Source organism: Limanda limanda, chromosome 12 (genome assembly GCF_963576545.1).
Source record: "Limanda limanda chromosome 12, fLimLim1.1, whole genome shotgun sequence".
In the NCBI taxonomy this organism is placed as follows: Eukaryota; Metazoa; Chordata; class Actinopteri; order Pleuronectiformes; family Pleuronectidae; genus Limanda; species Limanda limanda.
In genome coordinates this window covers 14,459,043-14,476,487 of record NC_083647.1, presented here as the reverse complement: position 1 = coordinate 14,476,487, position 17,445 = coordinate 14,459,043, and the positions used below count along the sequence as shown (strand labels likewise).

The following is a 17,445-nucleotide window of genomic DNA, read 5'->3' as shown; positions in this document are numbered from 1 at the left end:
TGGTTTCTACCATTTTAGCCTTTCTTATCACATAGATGTGGGTTCAAGTGTTCATTTTAGTAACTTTGGTTTTAATTATTTATTTTTATTTTTTATGCTATTTAAACAGAGTGAGCAAACATGATTGACAGCTGAGACTGAATTGTGATTGGTCGATTGCATCGGTGCTGGCAAGATGGTGGTGCAAGATGGCAGCATTTGTCTCCAGCAGATTTTGGGTTCATTTCTGGGTCCGTTTTTATGTACAGTCTATGATTAATAAAGGTTATCTTACTATACAATAAAGGGTGTTTGTTTAAAAACTCCTCATCTCGTGTTTGACCTGGAAAGGCATATCTTCATGAAGATAGTTTCAGTATCACGTGTCAGGGTTTTTGAGATACCTGACTTCTGATTCCTCCGCAGTTCTGTAAGTAATCTGAAGGTTGTTGTTTGGCTTCGTCAGATTGTCAATAGCGCAGAGATGACAGGTAGTGAAGGCAGAGACGTTGCAAAGATGCTCTGTAAAGTGTAAAGAGGAATTTGAAAGAAATGTTCTATGAGCAACTCATGTAAACATCATAATGGAAATAATGTCTTGTGGAGAATAGAGTCAATACTCTGAATTTTCTTCCGTTATGAAGCAACACTCAAGGTATAGCACAACACAAAAGTAAGAGGAGAAACATGACACCGTATAGATTAATATGAAGTAAACAACAGTACTTTTAATAATTTGTGATGAATGTGAAGGCTGTCTGCAGACACAGGTTCTAAACTTTATGATCCTGGTGCTTAAGTGTTCTCGTGAAAAATGAGCTGAAGATCTGCAGTGTGAGCCTCAGATGACGACAGGCGGTTCATCTTGAAACTGAGTGAACTCCAACTGTTTTTCTAAAAGATTAAATCCTTTCCTCCCGTGTGCACATGCACTCGAAACAGCGCATTATGGAGCATTTGTGTCCTCACACTGCAGAAGGTGTTTGGTCTGTGGATAGTGGGATGTACTGGGATTGAATCTTGACATTCCTGACAAGTCTTTTACCTTTGAAGCAGGACATGTGGGGAAGAAGCATCTATCTTCTGCAGGGAAGCTCCTGCTGGAACATTCTCAGTAAATCCCCCTCGAGCAGCAGAGTCTCAACTCTGCCCTTTTACAGTATTGCCTCATCTTATTGAAACGTCTGTGGGATTGTTTAGATAAAGATCTGAGTGTCAGAAGAAGTTTGAAGCTCTTAGTAGTGTGTACAGGAGCTGTGTGTGTGTGTGTGTGTGTGTGTGTGTGTGTGTGTGTGTGTGTGTGTGTGTGTGTGTGTGTGTGTGTGTGTGTGTGTCTGTTGGTTGGTGGATTTGAACTGTGCGTACCCAGTTGTAGCGCCGTCACATGAGACTGGACCTGCAGTGTGTCATTATCATGAATAACAGGATTCATGCTTTTATCGGCTCATCTCGGTCGATCAGATGTCCCCATCTGTCCGTGATAGAACCTGTTTGCTCATAGAATATGAATAAATCAGTGGGTCGTCATCAGAAGGTCGGTGGTTCAATCCCCAGCTCCTCCAAGCATCCTTGGGCAACACGTGTGAATATGCGTGAGAAAACTTCTGGTATAAAGTGCTATATAGAAAAGAAAATTTACCGTGGCTGAATTAAGAGATGTTTTGTTCTGATACATGGACTTTGCTAATTTGTCCTGTGCTGCCCACAGCTCTTTTATAACTGTGACAAGAAAGAGGACATGTAGTAAATACATTTATACATAAATAGAAAAAAGCTACTGTGCAGCGCTGATTGCCTGTGGCTGTTAAGAACGTAATTATGTGTAAGTGGTTGCGTGTGGGGATGTTGAAGGATGTTAAACAAAAGGAAACAGAAACCTGTGGTTCTGTGTGTTGTTTTGTTTTTGTGGGAGACTGACTGGCAGGAGAGCTCTGCTGTTGAACCTCCCACCTCCGCCCACCGGCTGTCAGAGAACAGCAGAACATCTCAATCCTTCACCACTTATTCCTGTGGATTCTTCATTCAAATCTCTAGCTGGACGTCATCCCAACTTTTCGAAATCAATCTCAACGAGCCTGAGCTCCATACATCTTACCACATTCCTCTGATGCAAATTTTTCTGTGGCCGCAAATAAATGTCTGACTATAGAGCCAGTACAGCCGAATTTTCCGGAAACTGTTTGACACAGATGCTCTACAGCAGGTGACAGCAGGTGACTGTTGGCTTGGTGTATACAAAATAATATAATAATAATATTGAACAACCTTTAGCAAATCTGTCAGTAAAATCCATACATTTTCAGATTTAGTGCTTTGCCTTTGTACATATCTGACAAAAGACCAGCAATTTACTACCTTGACCCGTACTTAGAACTGAGCTGACATTGATTACAGCCATTTTTGTAATTGACACTTGTGAGTCCCCTGACATAACATTAACTGCTGCCTCAGTCACATTGCAGCTGCAGCACGAACCTGCAGTTTAGTTTAATCCATTAAAGACGTTCCTCAGTGAAAAGTCAAGTGTTCAACCTGCCACTCTTATCCCTCTTATTTAAGAAAATCCAACAGGGTTACAATAACGCTGCCGACGGCCTCACATGATTTTAATGGTGGATGTTATCATGTTTGATTCAGCGTTCATGTTTGTCTCCTTGAAGGTGGAGGTGGAGGCTGGAAAGACGATCCCAGTCCTCACGTGAGAGCTGGAAAGTCTCTGGTGGAGGGCGCCGAGGGGGGGGCCTCGTGTCCACTTGCCCTGTCCAAGCTCAGCTGGTCCACCTTCGGGGGTTTTGGAGGTGGAGGTGGAGCCTGCACAGCTGGAGGTGGTGGAGGAGGGTACAGAGGTAACATTCTTTTTTGCTGCTTTGCCAATTTTCCACACCTGCACTAAGAAACCCAAATAGACTGTTAAAAGTAGCGACAAATGGACAAAAGCCATTTGATTTCTTGCACCACATGCATGCTTGGAATAATTACACTCTCTTGACGTGTTTTAATGGCAGTCATTGCTTTTAAAATGTGCTGTTTATTTATTTTTTAATTAATTACATTTTTGAAATCATTTCCGGTATGTTTTTGTGTTTGTTACGGGTTTTAATCTGTTTGCCGCATTTTAGTTTGTGTTCTTTGTACCTGCCTGACTTTATAATAGACTCCCTGACCTGACTCCTTGGGTTAGGGTTAGGGAGGAGGCAGAAGAGATATTGTATCTCCACGGGGCAGTAAAGGATAAATAAATAAAAGTATAATAATATAACAAACATAAAATATCATAATAGAATCAGTGGGGTGTAGATGATTCATGAAACTGCAGAGTTCACAGCATGGATTATGTGACAGGAGGTGACGCGGCGCTGACGGACGAGATCACAGCCGACGGTCAGAACGGCGTCTCCTTCATTCATCCAATGGGAGAGATCTTCCTGCAGCCTCTGGCAGGTGAGACTCAGTCTGACACAACACAACACGTCACATCATGATTGTATCAAGGCAGTAATGGTGATGAAGATGGAGACCAGTCCAGGTGAGAGTAGAGTAATGCAAGGTGGAGTATAATGAAAAATCAAATTAATAAAAAGTTCCTAGATCTGGTCCCTGATCCGAAACCACACCAAAATTCAATGTCTTCTTCCCTGAGCCATAACACATCCTTCAACCAAGTTTCCTGGAAAATACAGACAGACTAGCAGACAGACTACAGACGAAAAATTAAACCACCTTGCCAGATATAATCAGAGCAATATAACTTTAATAAAATAATTTGATCAATGAATAGAACATTGGTCATTAGATGATCATAACACAAATAAGTAGAAGTAATGTGAAATAATGAGCAGTCTGATGGGAAGCTCAAAAAAAAGAAAATTGATCTGATGTGTGTGTAATCTGATGAAAGAGGAAGATTGGCTCAATAAACAGATGCACTGTTATATAGAAAGACTCCACTCTACACATGTATTCATATGAAAACACATAGTCCGAACTATATAACATAAAGGTGGATGATGTCTTTGAGTCCCTCTCACAGTATCAGACAGTGTTTAACACGTCTGATCCCGAAGCACAGAAACGCTGGTGGTGTGAAGATTGAGTTCCTGGGATTCTGTTCGCTTAGTTCTCCGAGCAATTGATCCAATCAGGGTGTCTGTGTGTGTGTGTGTCTGTGCCAAACTATCTGTTTGAACACGTAGCCCCCCCCCCCACACACACACACACACACACACACACATATCCCCATACTGTATATGCAGTTTGTATTTTGTTATGTTTTGTGTGTGTGAGACCAACAGCCATCTGATTCTAATTATTCAGCGGGAGGAAGGAGGAAGGCGCTCGACTAATTCACAGCCTCACGGAGCCGGTTGCCCTCGGCGCCAGCACACAGACATCCATTCTCATGTGAAAGGGCTTTTTGTTTGCTGCTGCGTGCGCTGCCAGTCATCGCTTTCAAACACAATGAGCGTCTCCGCGACATGAAACGCGTTCAAAGGGAATCTGCCAAAAAGAGATGTTATCATGATTGAGTTTGAAAGACAATTATGTTTTTCTGTAATGTAATAAAACATCTTCTCATCTATAAGTGAAGGATGAGGTTTATTTTAATGACATACATGGTACCAGCCGACATCTCCTCATATTAATACTACGACAGGAGACCTGTTTCGTTATCTATATCAGATATAGAAGATAGTATTGATCCAGTACCTGAGCACAATATGTAAAATGTTCTGAAATTTAAGTAATATTTATATATATATTTATATGATATTTAATTTTGTCAATGAATTTCATTAAAGCACTAAAACCGTCAGCGTAAATCTGTCTCTTTAAACTCTCTGACTTCTCCAGCGTGTTTGGCTTCCAGTCTCTTTCCCATTCATGGCCACTGAAGACACAAATCTTTGAAAATAAGTCGCAAACACACTTTCATGTAAAAAAAGAACAGCCCGCCTCTGTCATGTTTAGCACAATTTACTCTAACAGGAGAAAATAATCCATTTGTTCACGGTCTATTTTCCGCTGTGGTGGGATGTGAAACACACTCAGAATAAACTTCAGTGTCCATGTTCCAGACCATAAACAAACATGTCCGTCGTTGATGTGGTTTTAATTTTTGGACAACAAGTGAAGCTCCCATTTCAGACTTTGGCAGCCCGGACAGAACTTGCTACTCAGATCAGCTCTCTGTTGGGTTTGGCCCCGTCATTGTGTTAACTGAAAAGAAAGAAATTTAATATCACCAAGCCTTGTTGGAGGCTCCAGCAAAACGTAATAATCCTCCTTAAACAAATCGCTTGTTATTGGTCTTTGGGTTTTCATTGTGTGCGTGTGTGTTTGTGTGCGTATGTGATTGTTCCCTCTAGTGATGGAGAGTCACGGCGAGTGTGAGATCAAGGTGCAGCTGAACTGCAGCCACTGTCAGACGCAGAGCTGCAAACGTGATGAAGACACTCACCTCATCCTCTGCCTCTGCGACGAAGACGAGGTCCTGGCCAGCGACAATGTCACGTGTGTCGGTACTGTAGGTAGGTTATTGTGCCTGCCCCTTAACAGACAGAAAAACAGAAAAATACATGGTGCAATAACAAATTTAAACAAGAGAATACAAGAGACATCTAACCCTAACCCATTTTATAACTAGAATGTCACTCAGCCCCCTTATTTATTTTAAATTCATAAGATCCAGATTTTTTTTCCATCTAGATCCATCAATGTGTCCTTTTAGAAATCAGTGTAAAGATGTTGAAAAACACATATCTCACAATGTTAAAGAAAGTGAAAAAAAGTTCCTTGATTCGCTCCCTGATCCGGATCCGCATCCAGGGTTCTTCCCTGATCCAAACCTCATCCTTCCATTACGCTTCATGAAAATGTGTCTAGTGGTTTCGGTTTAATCCTGCTTACAAACAATCAACAGGGCTGAACACATATGGTCCTTGGAGGAAGTAAAAATGTATTGACACTTAGAGAGCTTGTCTGATTCAAACACTTCTCAAAGCATATTAATGAACGCTCTTCCTCTCTCTCTCGCTCCTCTAGCAGCTCCTCAGGGTCCAGCTCCGCAGGGCCAGATGTCGACGCTGCTGATCCTGGCGGTCGTGGTCTCCACCGTCGCGAGTGGCATCGCGCTGATCTGCGCCAGCGTCATCCTGAGTAAGAGACTCCTGCAGCTCTGTGTGCAGTCGGTGCCCACCACCTTCCACCGGCTGTGAGCACAGCTGGACAAGCAGAAACAGGAACACCTCTGATAAGTGTTGGTTGGAAGTGTCCCCTGGCTGTGTGCCGAGTTAGGGAAGGTGTGGGGCGGACTTTTAGGATGCTGGCACAAAGTGAAGCGAGCACATATAAACACTTTGATTAGAAGCACTTGTTTCACTTCTTTCTCTGGCTTTGTGTCAAAGGCTAAAGGTTGTGAAAACAGATTATACTGCAGGTGAGAAGTGAGATTAAGGGGGTGATTTGCATTTAAGGAAGAAAATATATTTTGCGTTTAGTCCCTACGACAGCTCTAATGGAAGCATGAAACAGTAAAGCTGTGCTGTGAACTGATCTCAACGAATGACTTTAAAGCTAGGGTTAGTAATCCTGGAAAAGCTATCGACACCAGGCTGCACTTTGCAACCCCCCACCCCCTCCAATCAGAGAAGTGCACGCTGAGATCATTTTGCGGTAAATGTCGGATGTAAGGATTCAGACACACCTGGAAAATTGGAAATCATATAAACGATAATGAAGAAAGCTAGAAACCAGAGCGGTGTGGTAAAAGGTTCAGACACATTCGGAAGCATCTCTCTGAACACATGGGCATTGACCTTCTATGAGAAGAAGAGTCCTGTATATAGCAGAACATCTTCAGCTGGGATACAGCTGAGTGCTTTTTACACAGAGCACTGTGAGCTATGAGCATCTGCGCCTGAACAAAGAACTGAATATATACATATATATTTCGGCTCATCTGACACGATGGGACTGACGTGATGTAAAATGCTTTGCTGATGACTCTTGCACATGTAAACTGCTTCCAATGGGAATAATTAGGGAACCTTACAATTAACACCAGAATTAACACTCTAGGAAAGAAAAAAGAGTGAGGGATAAAGTATAATATTTGAATTCTAACATTAACGTTTGTTGCATTTGTATTTAACTTAGTCATAAGCGCTGCTATGCGATATTTACTGTTAAATGTAGACTTATATTCTAATCTTTGTGTTGTGGACCACAAACACTTTATATAGAAACTTTTTTTCCTGCAGTATAAATAATAACATATGCAGTCATTCCAATTAGGACAGTGAGGGATTAAACAGCTAATTATACTATTTTTTAACCTTTGTCACCTTGCGAGGAAGGGATTCCTTGACACGTTAATCCTTCACCAAGTGCCGTTAGAATATAGCAGCTTCTCTTTCTCTCCGTCTGTCCTCTCCTTAAACTCTCCAACAGGCCTGAATATTAAGAGAAGTTCAACCGTATTTGATTTTTTCCCGCTTTCGTGCTTTCTTTTCCCAAAGCGGGTTTTTCGGTGGATCTAAACTTTGTGTTAAGGGCCTCCGGAGGGATCCGCACAACTTCGACTTCCCGCCGGAAAATATGTCACATTTCAAGCTGTTTGCGCTCGGAGGCGGACTAAAAAATCAGGCGCAACGAGGGCAGTTACATAAAATAGACCTCCTCTGAGGGAAGGGAGATTAAGTAAAGCTGATGGATTAAAGGAACAATACGGAGTTTATTTTTTAATTTTTTTTAAGATCTCAAAAAGCTCGAAGGAAATGAAATGACATCAATCAAAAAATCAACTGCACCACTGTCACATCACTCGATATGAAGACGTCCTTGTGACCGAGCGTGGTACGACAGGATATTGGCATTGCTTGTGCATCTGTGTGAAACGTACAATTTTCTTTTCTTTTCAGCTGTACTAGCAGCAGAATGTGATGAAGAGATGTAATATGATGGTTATTATGTCAAAGTGGAGCTCTGCGCTTTCAGGAAATGGGAGGTTTGGGGAAATGGTCGACAATGTTGTTGCAACAGAAACATGTTTGAGAAGAATGGAAAATGTCATTCAGAGGACAGCCTGGTGAAGGTTATGGTCAGCCAGGTGCGCAGAGATTAGTCATCAGATAAATGCTCTTACCTGAACAGAGAAAAACTGAAAACAAGAGATGTTAGAGTGAGTGTTTTGGGTCAGGTTCAGCTAAACACATAGTTATTCTGTCAAATTAGATGAGTTTTTTTCAGACATGACCTGTGGACCACATGAACAACACAGCAGGAGATTTTCTGCACAGACACGTTCACAACGGCACAAAACCCTCCACATTATTCAGACAAGAGACATTTGCGGTCATTCTTCCACCTTCTACGCAGAAAGTGCTGAGAATCCCCGGAGTTCAATGCATGTCTGATAGTAGCTATAATAATGACAAGATGGTTGCAGTGGTGTGTAACTGCATAAATGTGTTCAGTATTAATCAGACAAACTAGGCCTAACAAACAGGAACAAACCTCTTTTTGAATGAAAAATGGATGAAGTATAAGTGATTTCTAACAAACTGCATTGTGTGTAAGACTTTGCATTTGCAAGTGAATAAATCAAGTATTAAAACAAAGGGTGACGAAGTGTGTGAGGCGTTTCCTTTGCTTTTTAAGAAGGAAACTGTTTTTTATCAGGAGGGGTTTAAAAAAAAAAGAAGCGAAACACACTCACACAGACACACACATGCACTTCCAGCTTAACGGTGTCTCTTCACCTAAGCTCTCCCCCATGCAGGGAGGTAGTCTGTTCCCTGGGCGTCCCATCTCCTCCATCCCCTCCTCCTCCTCCTCCTCCTCCTCCTCATCCCCTCTTCATCCCCCCTCACCCCCTCCTATTCCCGACCCCCCTGAGTCCCTAGCACCTGCACCGGGCGATGGCTCGACGGCACCTCTTACCTGCACGCAACACCCCCTCCCTGGCAGACTACCAACCTGCATCGGGGCTGCCTCCGCGGCGGGTGAGTCCAAACTCACTGGCACAGACAGTGTAGGAGCAGTAAAGAAGGAGAGGACATCGCACACGCATCCCACTAAACTTCTTCTTTAAAAGGGGACTCCACCGATTTTACATTATCAGTTTTTTCTCCGAAAAACCATGAATTATTCGCTGAGAAATAAAAATCATCATCTTTAAATGCATTATCTCAGAATGTTAAAGAAGGGGAAAAGAAAATCTTGAATCTGCCTGCTGGTGTGGATCCACACCAAAATTGAATGGCTCTCTCTCTGACTCATACTGCATCCTTCCTTTTGTGGAAATTGTCTCAGGAGTGCATCCTGCTAAATAACAGATAAACAAAACATAACCTTGTTGGCTCAGGTAAAAATAAGTAGAGTAAAGTATCTTGTGGCTCCCGTCTGAAATCTCTGCCTCAAGTGGTGTCACTTGAAGCAACGTTGGTTGGGGCTCAACAAGTCTCACAATCTATTGGAGGGCAGTGAGACAGAGGTGAGGTAGGCCCGGTCACACATACGCGGATGCATCAATGGAGAACCGTCGTCTCCTGGTTCACGTCCAATCTGTGCGAGTGAAGAAGTGAATAACATATTTTCTTCCTGTGGGGAGGCAGATCATAGCGTGGCTTCGGGTGGAGTTCAACTTCGGTGAACTTTAACATTTGATATTCGCTTCTCATTCGTATTTGTGTGACCTCTATAGACAGCTTGAGGCTCGCAACTGAAGGTTACATTAGCAAATACCAAAATGAGGTTACAGCTGTCATTGCATTATGGGTAGTTTCAGATCAGTCAGCAGAATGCGGGGAAAATGAAAATCATTTCTAACTCTTCATTAGGAATCTTATAATTGGGTGGAGTCCTTTTTTTAAAAACAAAAAATCAATGCCTGAGAAATATAAGTCTCACTTTTATCTTAAAATGTTTTTCCACTGGCCACAAACCTCCTTGAACCACAGAGATGCGGCTTGACCCCTCCTTGTGTTACCGCTCCTATCTTTAGCAGAATGTCAGGAGGTTGCTTCTAGCACCTCACATACAGTCAGGGGACAGTCAGGGTTCTGATTTCTTTTCATTAGTAAAACTACCGTGTTTGTCCCCGTGTCTCATCTCTGTCTGCAGTGTGGTACCGCAGAAAGAACGACCTGCATGCAGTGAGGGGGCGTCTGCAGAGTCCAGAGTACAAGCTGAGCAAGATCCGCTCGTCCACCATCATGACGGACTACAACCCCAACTACTGTTTTGCGGGGAAGGCTGCGTCACTCAGTGAACTGAAGGAAGTGCCTCGCAAAAACATCACGCTGCTCAGGTAGGACAAGAAGGACACAATGTCACAGACTGTCAGTACATAGAGTTCTTATCATCTAATCTACGCTTTTCCATTGCTTTTTATTTGAATTTGTTTCAGAGCTCTCGGCCATGGTGCATTTGGTGAAGTCTATGAAGGACAACTTCTGGGGATGAGCGGTGACAACAGTCCAATGCAGGTGGCCATAAAGGTAAGATCATGCTCTGTGAGGCACATTCATGCCAGATGATAGCACCTCACTAGCTGTTATAATACAGCAACAACATCCTACTGCACTGATCATGATCATCAGAATCAAAGGAATATAACATTGCTCAGACTTACACTTTATTAACCTGTCCCGACTTGTAAAGAAGAAAAAGCTGAGTGATCTCCACGTGGGTTTGCCTGATTATCAGACGTCTTCTGATTTGGCCTTTCTGTGTGTGTGGTTTCTCTTTCTCTGCTCCAGCTTCATAAGACACACAGCTAGATTCATTTCTAATGCAAAAATGTCCCATACATGTGTGAATGCAATACACTGATGACCTGTCTCTACCCTGCCTCCCGGCCAATGTCGACTGATTGGCTCCAGCCCACCTCCATGACAAAGCCTGAGTGTTATAGATAACGGACAATAAGTCACAGTCTCTCGTGCTCTCTGCTCCACAGACTCTTCCAGAAATCTGCTCCGAACAAGATGAAATGGATTTCCTGATGGAGGCGCTTATAATGAGGTACTCCGCACTGCATTGGATCCCTCGATGAGTCATCCATTCGGAATTGAGACTGCCGCTGTAATGTGGCACCGACCTGGTCTCTCACGCATCTAACCGGTGTCATTGAAAGATAAATGAGGACATTTGGTTAAAGTCTAAAGGACAAGGATGTGATCTGAGGAAAGTTACTATAATATAGCTCATTTATCTCTACATTGAGACCCGGGTGACGTTAATTGTTTAATGTGTGTAATTATTCTCAATCTTAAACATCTGTTGGGGATTTTTGTGTCATAAGAGATGATGTTGATCAAACTGAATTTAGATCCGATCACACATGATCACTCAAATCAAACACAATGCGGAAGTTACTTAATAACTAAACAAACAGCAGACACAAAACATCTTTTAGTTGTTATTCTTAAAACCCCTGTTCGTCATAGAGGCACAAAATGACCCTGGTGCGGAGCCTTTCAAATTTTCCAGGTTATCTGTCCCTTCATCACATTCTTGTGAACACGATGCCTTGAGGGCATTTCTTCAAATTGGGTACAAATATTAATTTGGACTCAATGATGAACTGATCAATCGATTTTGGTAGCCAAAGATCAAAGGTCAAGATCACAGTGGCCTCACAAAATATGTGTATGTTTTTCTTGAGCATGATATCTTAAGATCAGCTTAAGGAAATGTCTTCATATATAGACCAAAACATTCACTTGGACTCAAAGATGTACTGATTACATTTTTGTGGGTGGAGGTTAAAAGTCAAGGTCACAGTAACAGTTTTTTGCATGACAGCATATCTTTTTTTATACACACAACTGCAGTCATATTAATCTAAGTGTTGTTCACTGTTGTCCTTGCAGCAAGTTCAGCCATGAGAACATTGTGCGCTGCATCGGCGTCAGTCTCAACATCTTGCCTCGCTTCATCCTGCTGGAGCTGATGACCGGAGGAGACATGAAGAGTTTTCTGAGGCAGAACAGGCCACGAGCTGTACGTCTCTACCGTATATTTCTGTGCATATACATGTGTGTGTATCTGTGTGTGTTGTACATTAAATCGAACTGTGCTGTGTCCAGGGCCAGACCTCTTCTCTCACTATGCGGGAGCTGCTGCGGATCGCCAAAGACATCGCCTGTGGCTGTCGCTACCTGGAGGAGAACCACTTTATTCACAGGTGTTTATTCACATGCCATTATACTTTAACTGCTGAGAGAGAGAGAGAGACAGAGGGAGAGAGTGTGTGGGTGTGTGTGTGTGTGTGCGTCTGGCGCATGTCTATCTGGTTTAGTAGAATCATTGGATTTAAAGGGTTAAGACTTTGTTTTTAGGGTTAGGGTTAGGGTTAAAATTAGGTTTAGGCTAGGGTTAGGCACTTAGTTGTCATGGTCAACAGGCCCGGATCTAGACTGCTGCTAGAATGATGGGGAGAAACATGATTTCCTGTGTTTTTCAGAGACATTGCTGCCAGAAACTGCCTGCTTACTTACCCTGGACCGGACAGAGTGGCTAAAATTGGAGACTTTGGCATGGCACGGGATATTTACAGGTCTGTACAATGAATCCTCACATTTTGAAGTCCTCAAAGCAAAGCATGCTGGATGATTAAAGATGATGTGTCTCAGGGGAGCCAGGGTCAAGGCAGCATTTGGTTGACCAGTTCAAGGAGATCTATTTTCCCCCATGGGACCAGTCTCTCATATGTACTAAATCTTTTAGTTGTTGTCGTACTTATCTTCTCTTGTAAACCGATGATAAATGGACATTTCCACATCTGACATTGTTTTTCCTCTCCTAGAGCCAGCTATTACAGGAAAGGGGGTCGTGCCATGCTGCCAGTTAAATGGATGCCACCGGAGGCCTTTATGGAGGGAATCTTTACCTGCAAGACGGATACATGGTATAAACATGAAAGATATAATATAAACACATGATATCTACAGGGAGGATTCCAGATTAAATACACAGAAAAAGAGGCTGTGTTCTCAATTTTAAGTGGGTTCAGTTGAAATATTTTATGCCTCCACCATTCACTTTACTGTTACCTAACATAACTGGTTTATGGCCTTGTGAACGTGAAGATAATCCTTTCAAATTTGTTCAAAATTGTATTTTCAAATGTTCACTCATGCTGTGTCCAACATCATCCACTTCTATATTGAGAACTATATAGTCAGCTCATCTGGGAAAGAAAAGAAATGCTTGCAGACACTACTTGGTGCATTTTCTGGATTATGACGTACAACATCTTCAGGCAGTGGAAATCTGTAAATTTAAAATATTGATTTCAGTAGTTAAAGGCAAAAGGTAACTGTCACCTCATGTCTGAAAAAAAACATATGTATACTGACACTGCACTAATAAGAGGAGGCATACAACCTAAGGGCGCTACTTCTGGTGTGTTGTAAGACCTTTTAATAAATAATGTGTTATTTATAACTGGCATAAATTTGAAGCCTTTCATAAAAGATGAATAATATTACATCATTCAAGCATCGTCATCGGTTTTGTGTGAAATTTCACTTATTCATCTTTCTACGTTGTTTCTCTTATGTGTGGTAGAAAGTTTCCCAGCTCTTAATTCCAGCTAATTTAGAAGCCTTCTTGTTGTCCTGCTGAAGAGATTTTTCACAAATCACATCATTTTACTTCTAAACAGAGACCTACAGCAAGTTCAGCATCTAAAGAGCCGTAGATCTTCACAAGACAGCGAGGCATCAGTATTCAAACACAGAGCCAGCTGAGCAGTGTCCAAACCAAACCACTTCTCTATACACGTCAGTAACACGTCAGAAATTCAGAAACAATCAAACTTTTCCTTTAGAAAACTGAAAGGAAGGTTTGTTTTCGGATGAACTCCGCAAACAGTCTGAAGTTAATAGTTTCAATCAGAATTTGAATGCGGAGACGTAAGGCAGCACTGTCAAACACAGTGGTGGAATTGTGCCGAGGATCAGCTTTGCTTTGACCACAAAAAAGTATCGCTGAACTCAGCAGAGGGACACTGTTGCTTCAAGCTGTTCAAGATTAGCTGGAAGAGCAATGGTTTTCAAGCGAGATTTTCATCCGAACCAATGAAAAAAACAAGTCAATCAATCAATCAATCAAGTTTTATTTGTATAGCCCACATTCACAAATAACAATTCGTCTCATGGGGCTTTAACATTGTGTGACATCCTCTGTCCTTAACCCTCAACAAGAGTAAGGAAAAACTACTAAAAACCCTTTTCACAGGTAAAAATATGTAGAAACCTCAGAGAGAGCCACATGTGAGGGATCCCTCTCTCAGGACGGACAGAAGTGCAATAGATGTCAGGTGTAAGAAAACATCATCAGGATTTTTAGCAGCATCCATTAGGCTAAACATTTTTCAATACTATGTGTCAGGCAGTCCCGCTGCAATCACAGTCTCTGGCCAGCAGCAAGACCACGATCCAGCATCAGGATGAGATCCACTATAATCCACAGTCATTGTCCACCGCCGCCAGTTAGAATCCATTATCAGCTGCCGCCTCGGTCGTGGTCCCTCATCATCCGATGCCAACGCGACAAAGGATCCTCCATTACAACGACGATCAGCTGGCACGATACAGAATCCACCACTGGATCCACCATTGCGACCTCCGACACGCGATCCACAATCATAATCCATGGTGCGGCCACAGCTGTGGCCCTGCATCCGCGGGCGCTAAGGCACAGAAACTCCGGGAAAAGGGGTCAAGTTAGTAACATGTACTGATCAGATAAGAATTATCTTGATGTGATAAATATGGAGAAATGGAAGGAGAAGCAGGAAAGAGAAGCTCCGTGTGTCTTGTGTCATAAATTCCCTGTGCGTCTTAGCATCATCAGGGGTTTTTGCCATTTAATCAAATTTGGAACATCGCACAAATTAGCTCTAACTATAAGCTTTATAAAAAAGGAAGGTTTTGAGTCTACTTTTAAACGAACAGAGCGTGTCTGCCTCCCTAACTGAAAGTGAGAGATTATTCCACAGCAGTGGGGCTTGATGGCTAAAAGCTCTGGCTCCTACTCTACTTTTAGAGACTTTAGGGACAACAAGTAAACCTGAGTTCTGGGATCGGAGTGCTCTAGTAGGTTGATATGGAACTAACATCTCTTTAAGGTAAAGAGGTGCCATATCATTAAGGGCCTTGAAGGTGAGGAGGAGAATTTTAAATTCTATTCTAGATTTAACAGGAAGCGAGTGTAGCGATGCTAATACTGGAGAATTGTGCTCTCTTTTCTTAGTTCTCGTCAGGACACGTGCTGCGGCATTTTGGACCAGCTGCAGAGTCTTTAACGACTTGCTGCTGGAGCCTGATAATAATGAATTACAATAGTCCAGTCTCGATGTAACAAAGGCGTGGACTAGTTTTTCTGCAAGTGCAAGCTTGTGCGGCTTCTCATCCACTTACCAGAGCTCGACCCCAGGGAACAACACTGGAGAAATACGTCACATCACACTTCACCATCTGCGAGGTTCAAACACAGTGATAGAAAATACAAGAACTCATAAACAAGTGTTCAGAATGGAAACTCTTAGATTCAATTTATGCTCAAGTAAATATAAATGGTTTTGTTTATTATCTAATCTATTCCAAGCAGTATAATTGAACTAAAAGACAATTTGTTTTCTATTAGTGTTTTCTGTTTTGGTGATTCAGAAACTTCCAGGAAGTGCAATCAGACTGCACATGATAAAAATACCAGGCTGTAATTGTTGAGCAGAAAGAATTGGGACTCTGTAACACTGTGACACTGTAATTACCCTGCAGGAAACAAACATACATTTTGTCAAGAGGAAGACCAGACTAAAGATGATGACCCTGGAGCTTTGTAGTTTGATGCAGATGTGGTGAATTCTAGCTTCGGCCAAGACGAGACGACATCTCCAGTTGTTTGTGTTGTACTGAGTATTTGGGCTGGTGTTAACTTAGGCCCATGAAAGCAGGAAATGTTTGGCATGTCCCCCCTCTCGATTATCTGTCAGTGATCGAGACCAGTCAGTTGTTGATCTGTGTCTCCCCCTGCAGGTCATTTGGAGTGCTGCTGTGGGAGATCCTCTCCTTGGGCTACATGCCCTATCCTTGTAAAACCAACCAGGAGGTGCTAGAGTTTGTCACCAGCGGAGGGAGAATGGATCCTCCCAAAGGTTGTCCAGGGCCTGTGTGAGTACCAACAGCAAATACATCAAACTGCTCCAGCCTGGATTTAAATTCTAAGCAGAGCGGAGAACTGAAATTATTTTAGTTCGACTTGAGGTGCCTGGATTTGCAATTCTTGTTTCAATAAATCCCTGCAAATTAAAAAAAAAATTAGTATGTGGACTCAAAATTTGAGTGGACTTCACTTGACAGACAAAACTGGGTAAAGTTAGGAAAACTCAAAGTTTCTCACTGCACTAGATTTGTGAGGCCAACTTAATCAACTGCAGTTGTACCAACTAATTATCTTTTGTTGTGATGTTCCGATAATTATTAACAATTTGAGTTTGAAAGACTTGCATGTATTAACCAGTATATTTCATATGTGGATGTGAAGTTTGTCACTCACGATTGAAAAATGTAGTTTTCCAAATTAAATTTTAATTGTTTAAACTGCTAAATGAATTGCGTCTATGTAAAGCTGTAGTATCCTATTGTCCACTCAAAGTGCTCCACAGTACAAGTCACAGTCACACAACTCTTCTATTCACATGTCAGGGACAATTTAAGGCCCAATGTCGTGCCTAATGACAGCAGACTGGACGAGCAGGGGATCGAACAACCAACACTCTGGTTAATGGATGACCCGCTCTACCTTGTGAGCCTCAGCCACCTAAATATGATGCGATTACAGCAGAGTCTCTATACTATATTCAAGCCAAACACTCACACTTGGGATGTCTTATTTCCCTTGAGGATTTGGGATTAAGTTGGGATCTCAACTCTGCTCAGGATAAAAGCTTGTGAAATATAAAACTTAAGAAAAACTGCAAGACTTATTTTTTTAGCCAAAAGTCTTAAGAGCTGACGGCACTGAATCCCTTTCATCGACCACCTTTGATATGGAAATGTCTGAAGTTTTCTTTGCTTCTCTTCTCTCTCCAAAGTGATGACTACGTGGGGACACGGACATTTATTATTATATTACCACAGAAGCATTGGTCCAACTGTATTACATTTACAATGCAGTCTATAAAACATACATATTAACAATATGTGGGTTTTGTGGGTTTCTGTGCAGCTATCGGATCATGACCCAGTGTTGGCAGCACTGTCCCGAACACAGACCAAACTTTTCCACTATCCTGGAGAGAATCAACTACTGCACTCAGGTATCCTGGTCTTAATATCACATTAACTTAATTAATAATTATATCAAAATTAATTTTTCAAATAGATTTTTTTCTTTCCTAACTATTTTGTTCTTGTTTTTCTGCCTTGTAATTTCGCAAATGTTGATTCTTAT

At 42.0% G+C, this 17,445-nt stretch overlaps 1 protein-coding gene across 1 annotated transcript in view; it reads left to right on the top strand.

Moving 5' to 3' along the window:
• The window catches only part of ltk (leukocyte receptor tyrosine kinase), a 34,134-nt gene that overhangs the window by 15,608 nt on the left and 1,081 nt on the right, over positions 1–17,445 (top strand). The window contains exons 16-28 of the mRNA XM_061083029.1: positions 2,640–2,825; positions 3,322–3,420; positions 5,346–5,507; positions 6,022–6,135; positions 10,102–10,288; positions 10,388–10,478; positions 10,940–11,004; positions 11,856–11,985; positions 12,072–12,169; positions 12,449–12,541; positions 12,791–12,892; positions 16,029–16,163; positions 17,221–17,311. Of these exons, the coding sequence (XP_060939012.1) occupies positions 2,640–2,825; positions 3,322–3,420; positions 5,346–5,507; positions 6,022–6,135; positions 10,102–10,288; positions 10,388–10,478; positions 10,940–11,004; positions 11,856–11,985; positions 12,072–12,169; positions 12,449–12,541; positions 12,791–12,892; positions 16,029–16,163; positions 17,221–17,311 (1,553 nt within the window). The remainder of the gene's footprint in view (positions 1–2,639; positions 2,826–3,321; positions 3,421–5,345; positions 5,508–6,021; positions 6,136–10,101; positions 10,289–10,387; positions 10,479–10,939; positions 11,005–11,855; positions 11,986–12,071; positions 12,170–12,448; positions 12,542–12,790; positions 12,893–16,028; positions 16,164–17,220; positions 17,312–17,445) is intronic.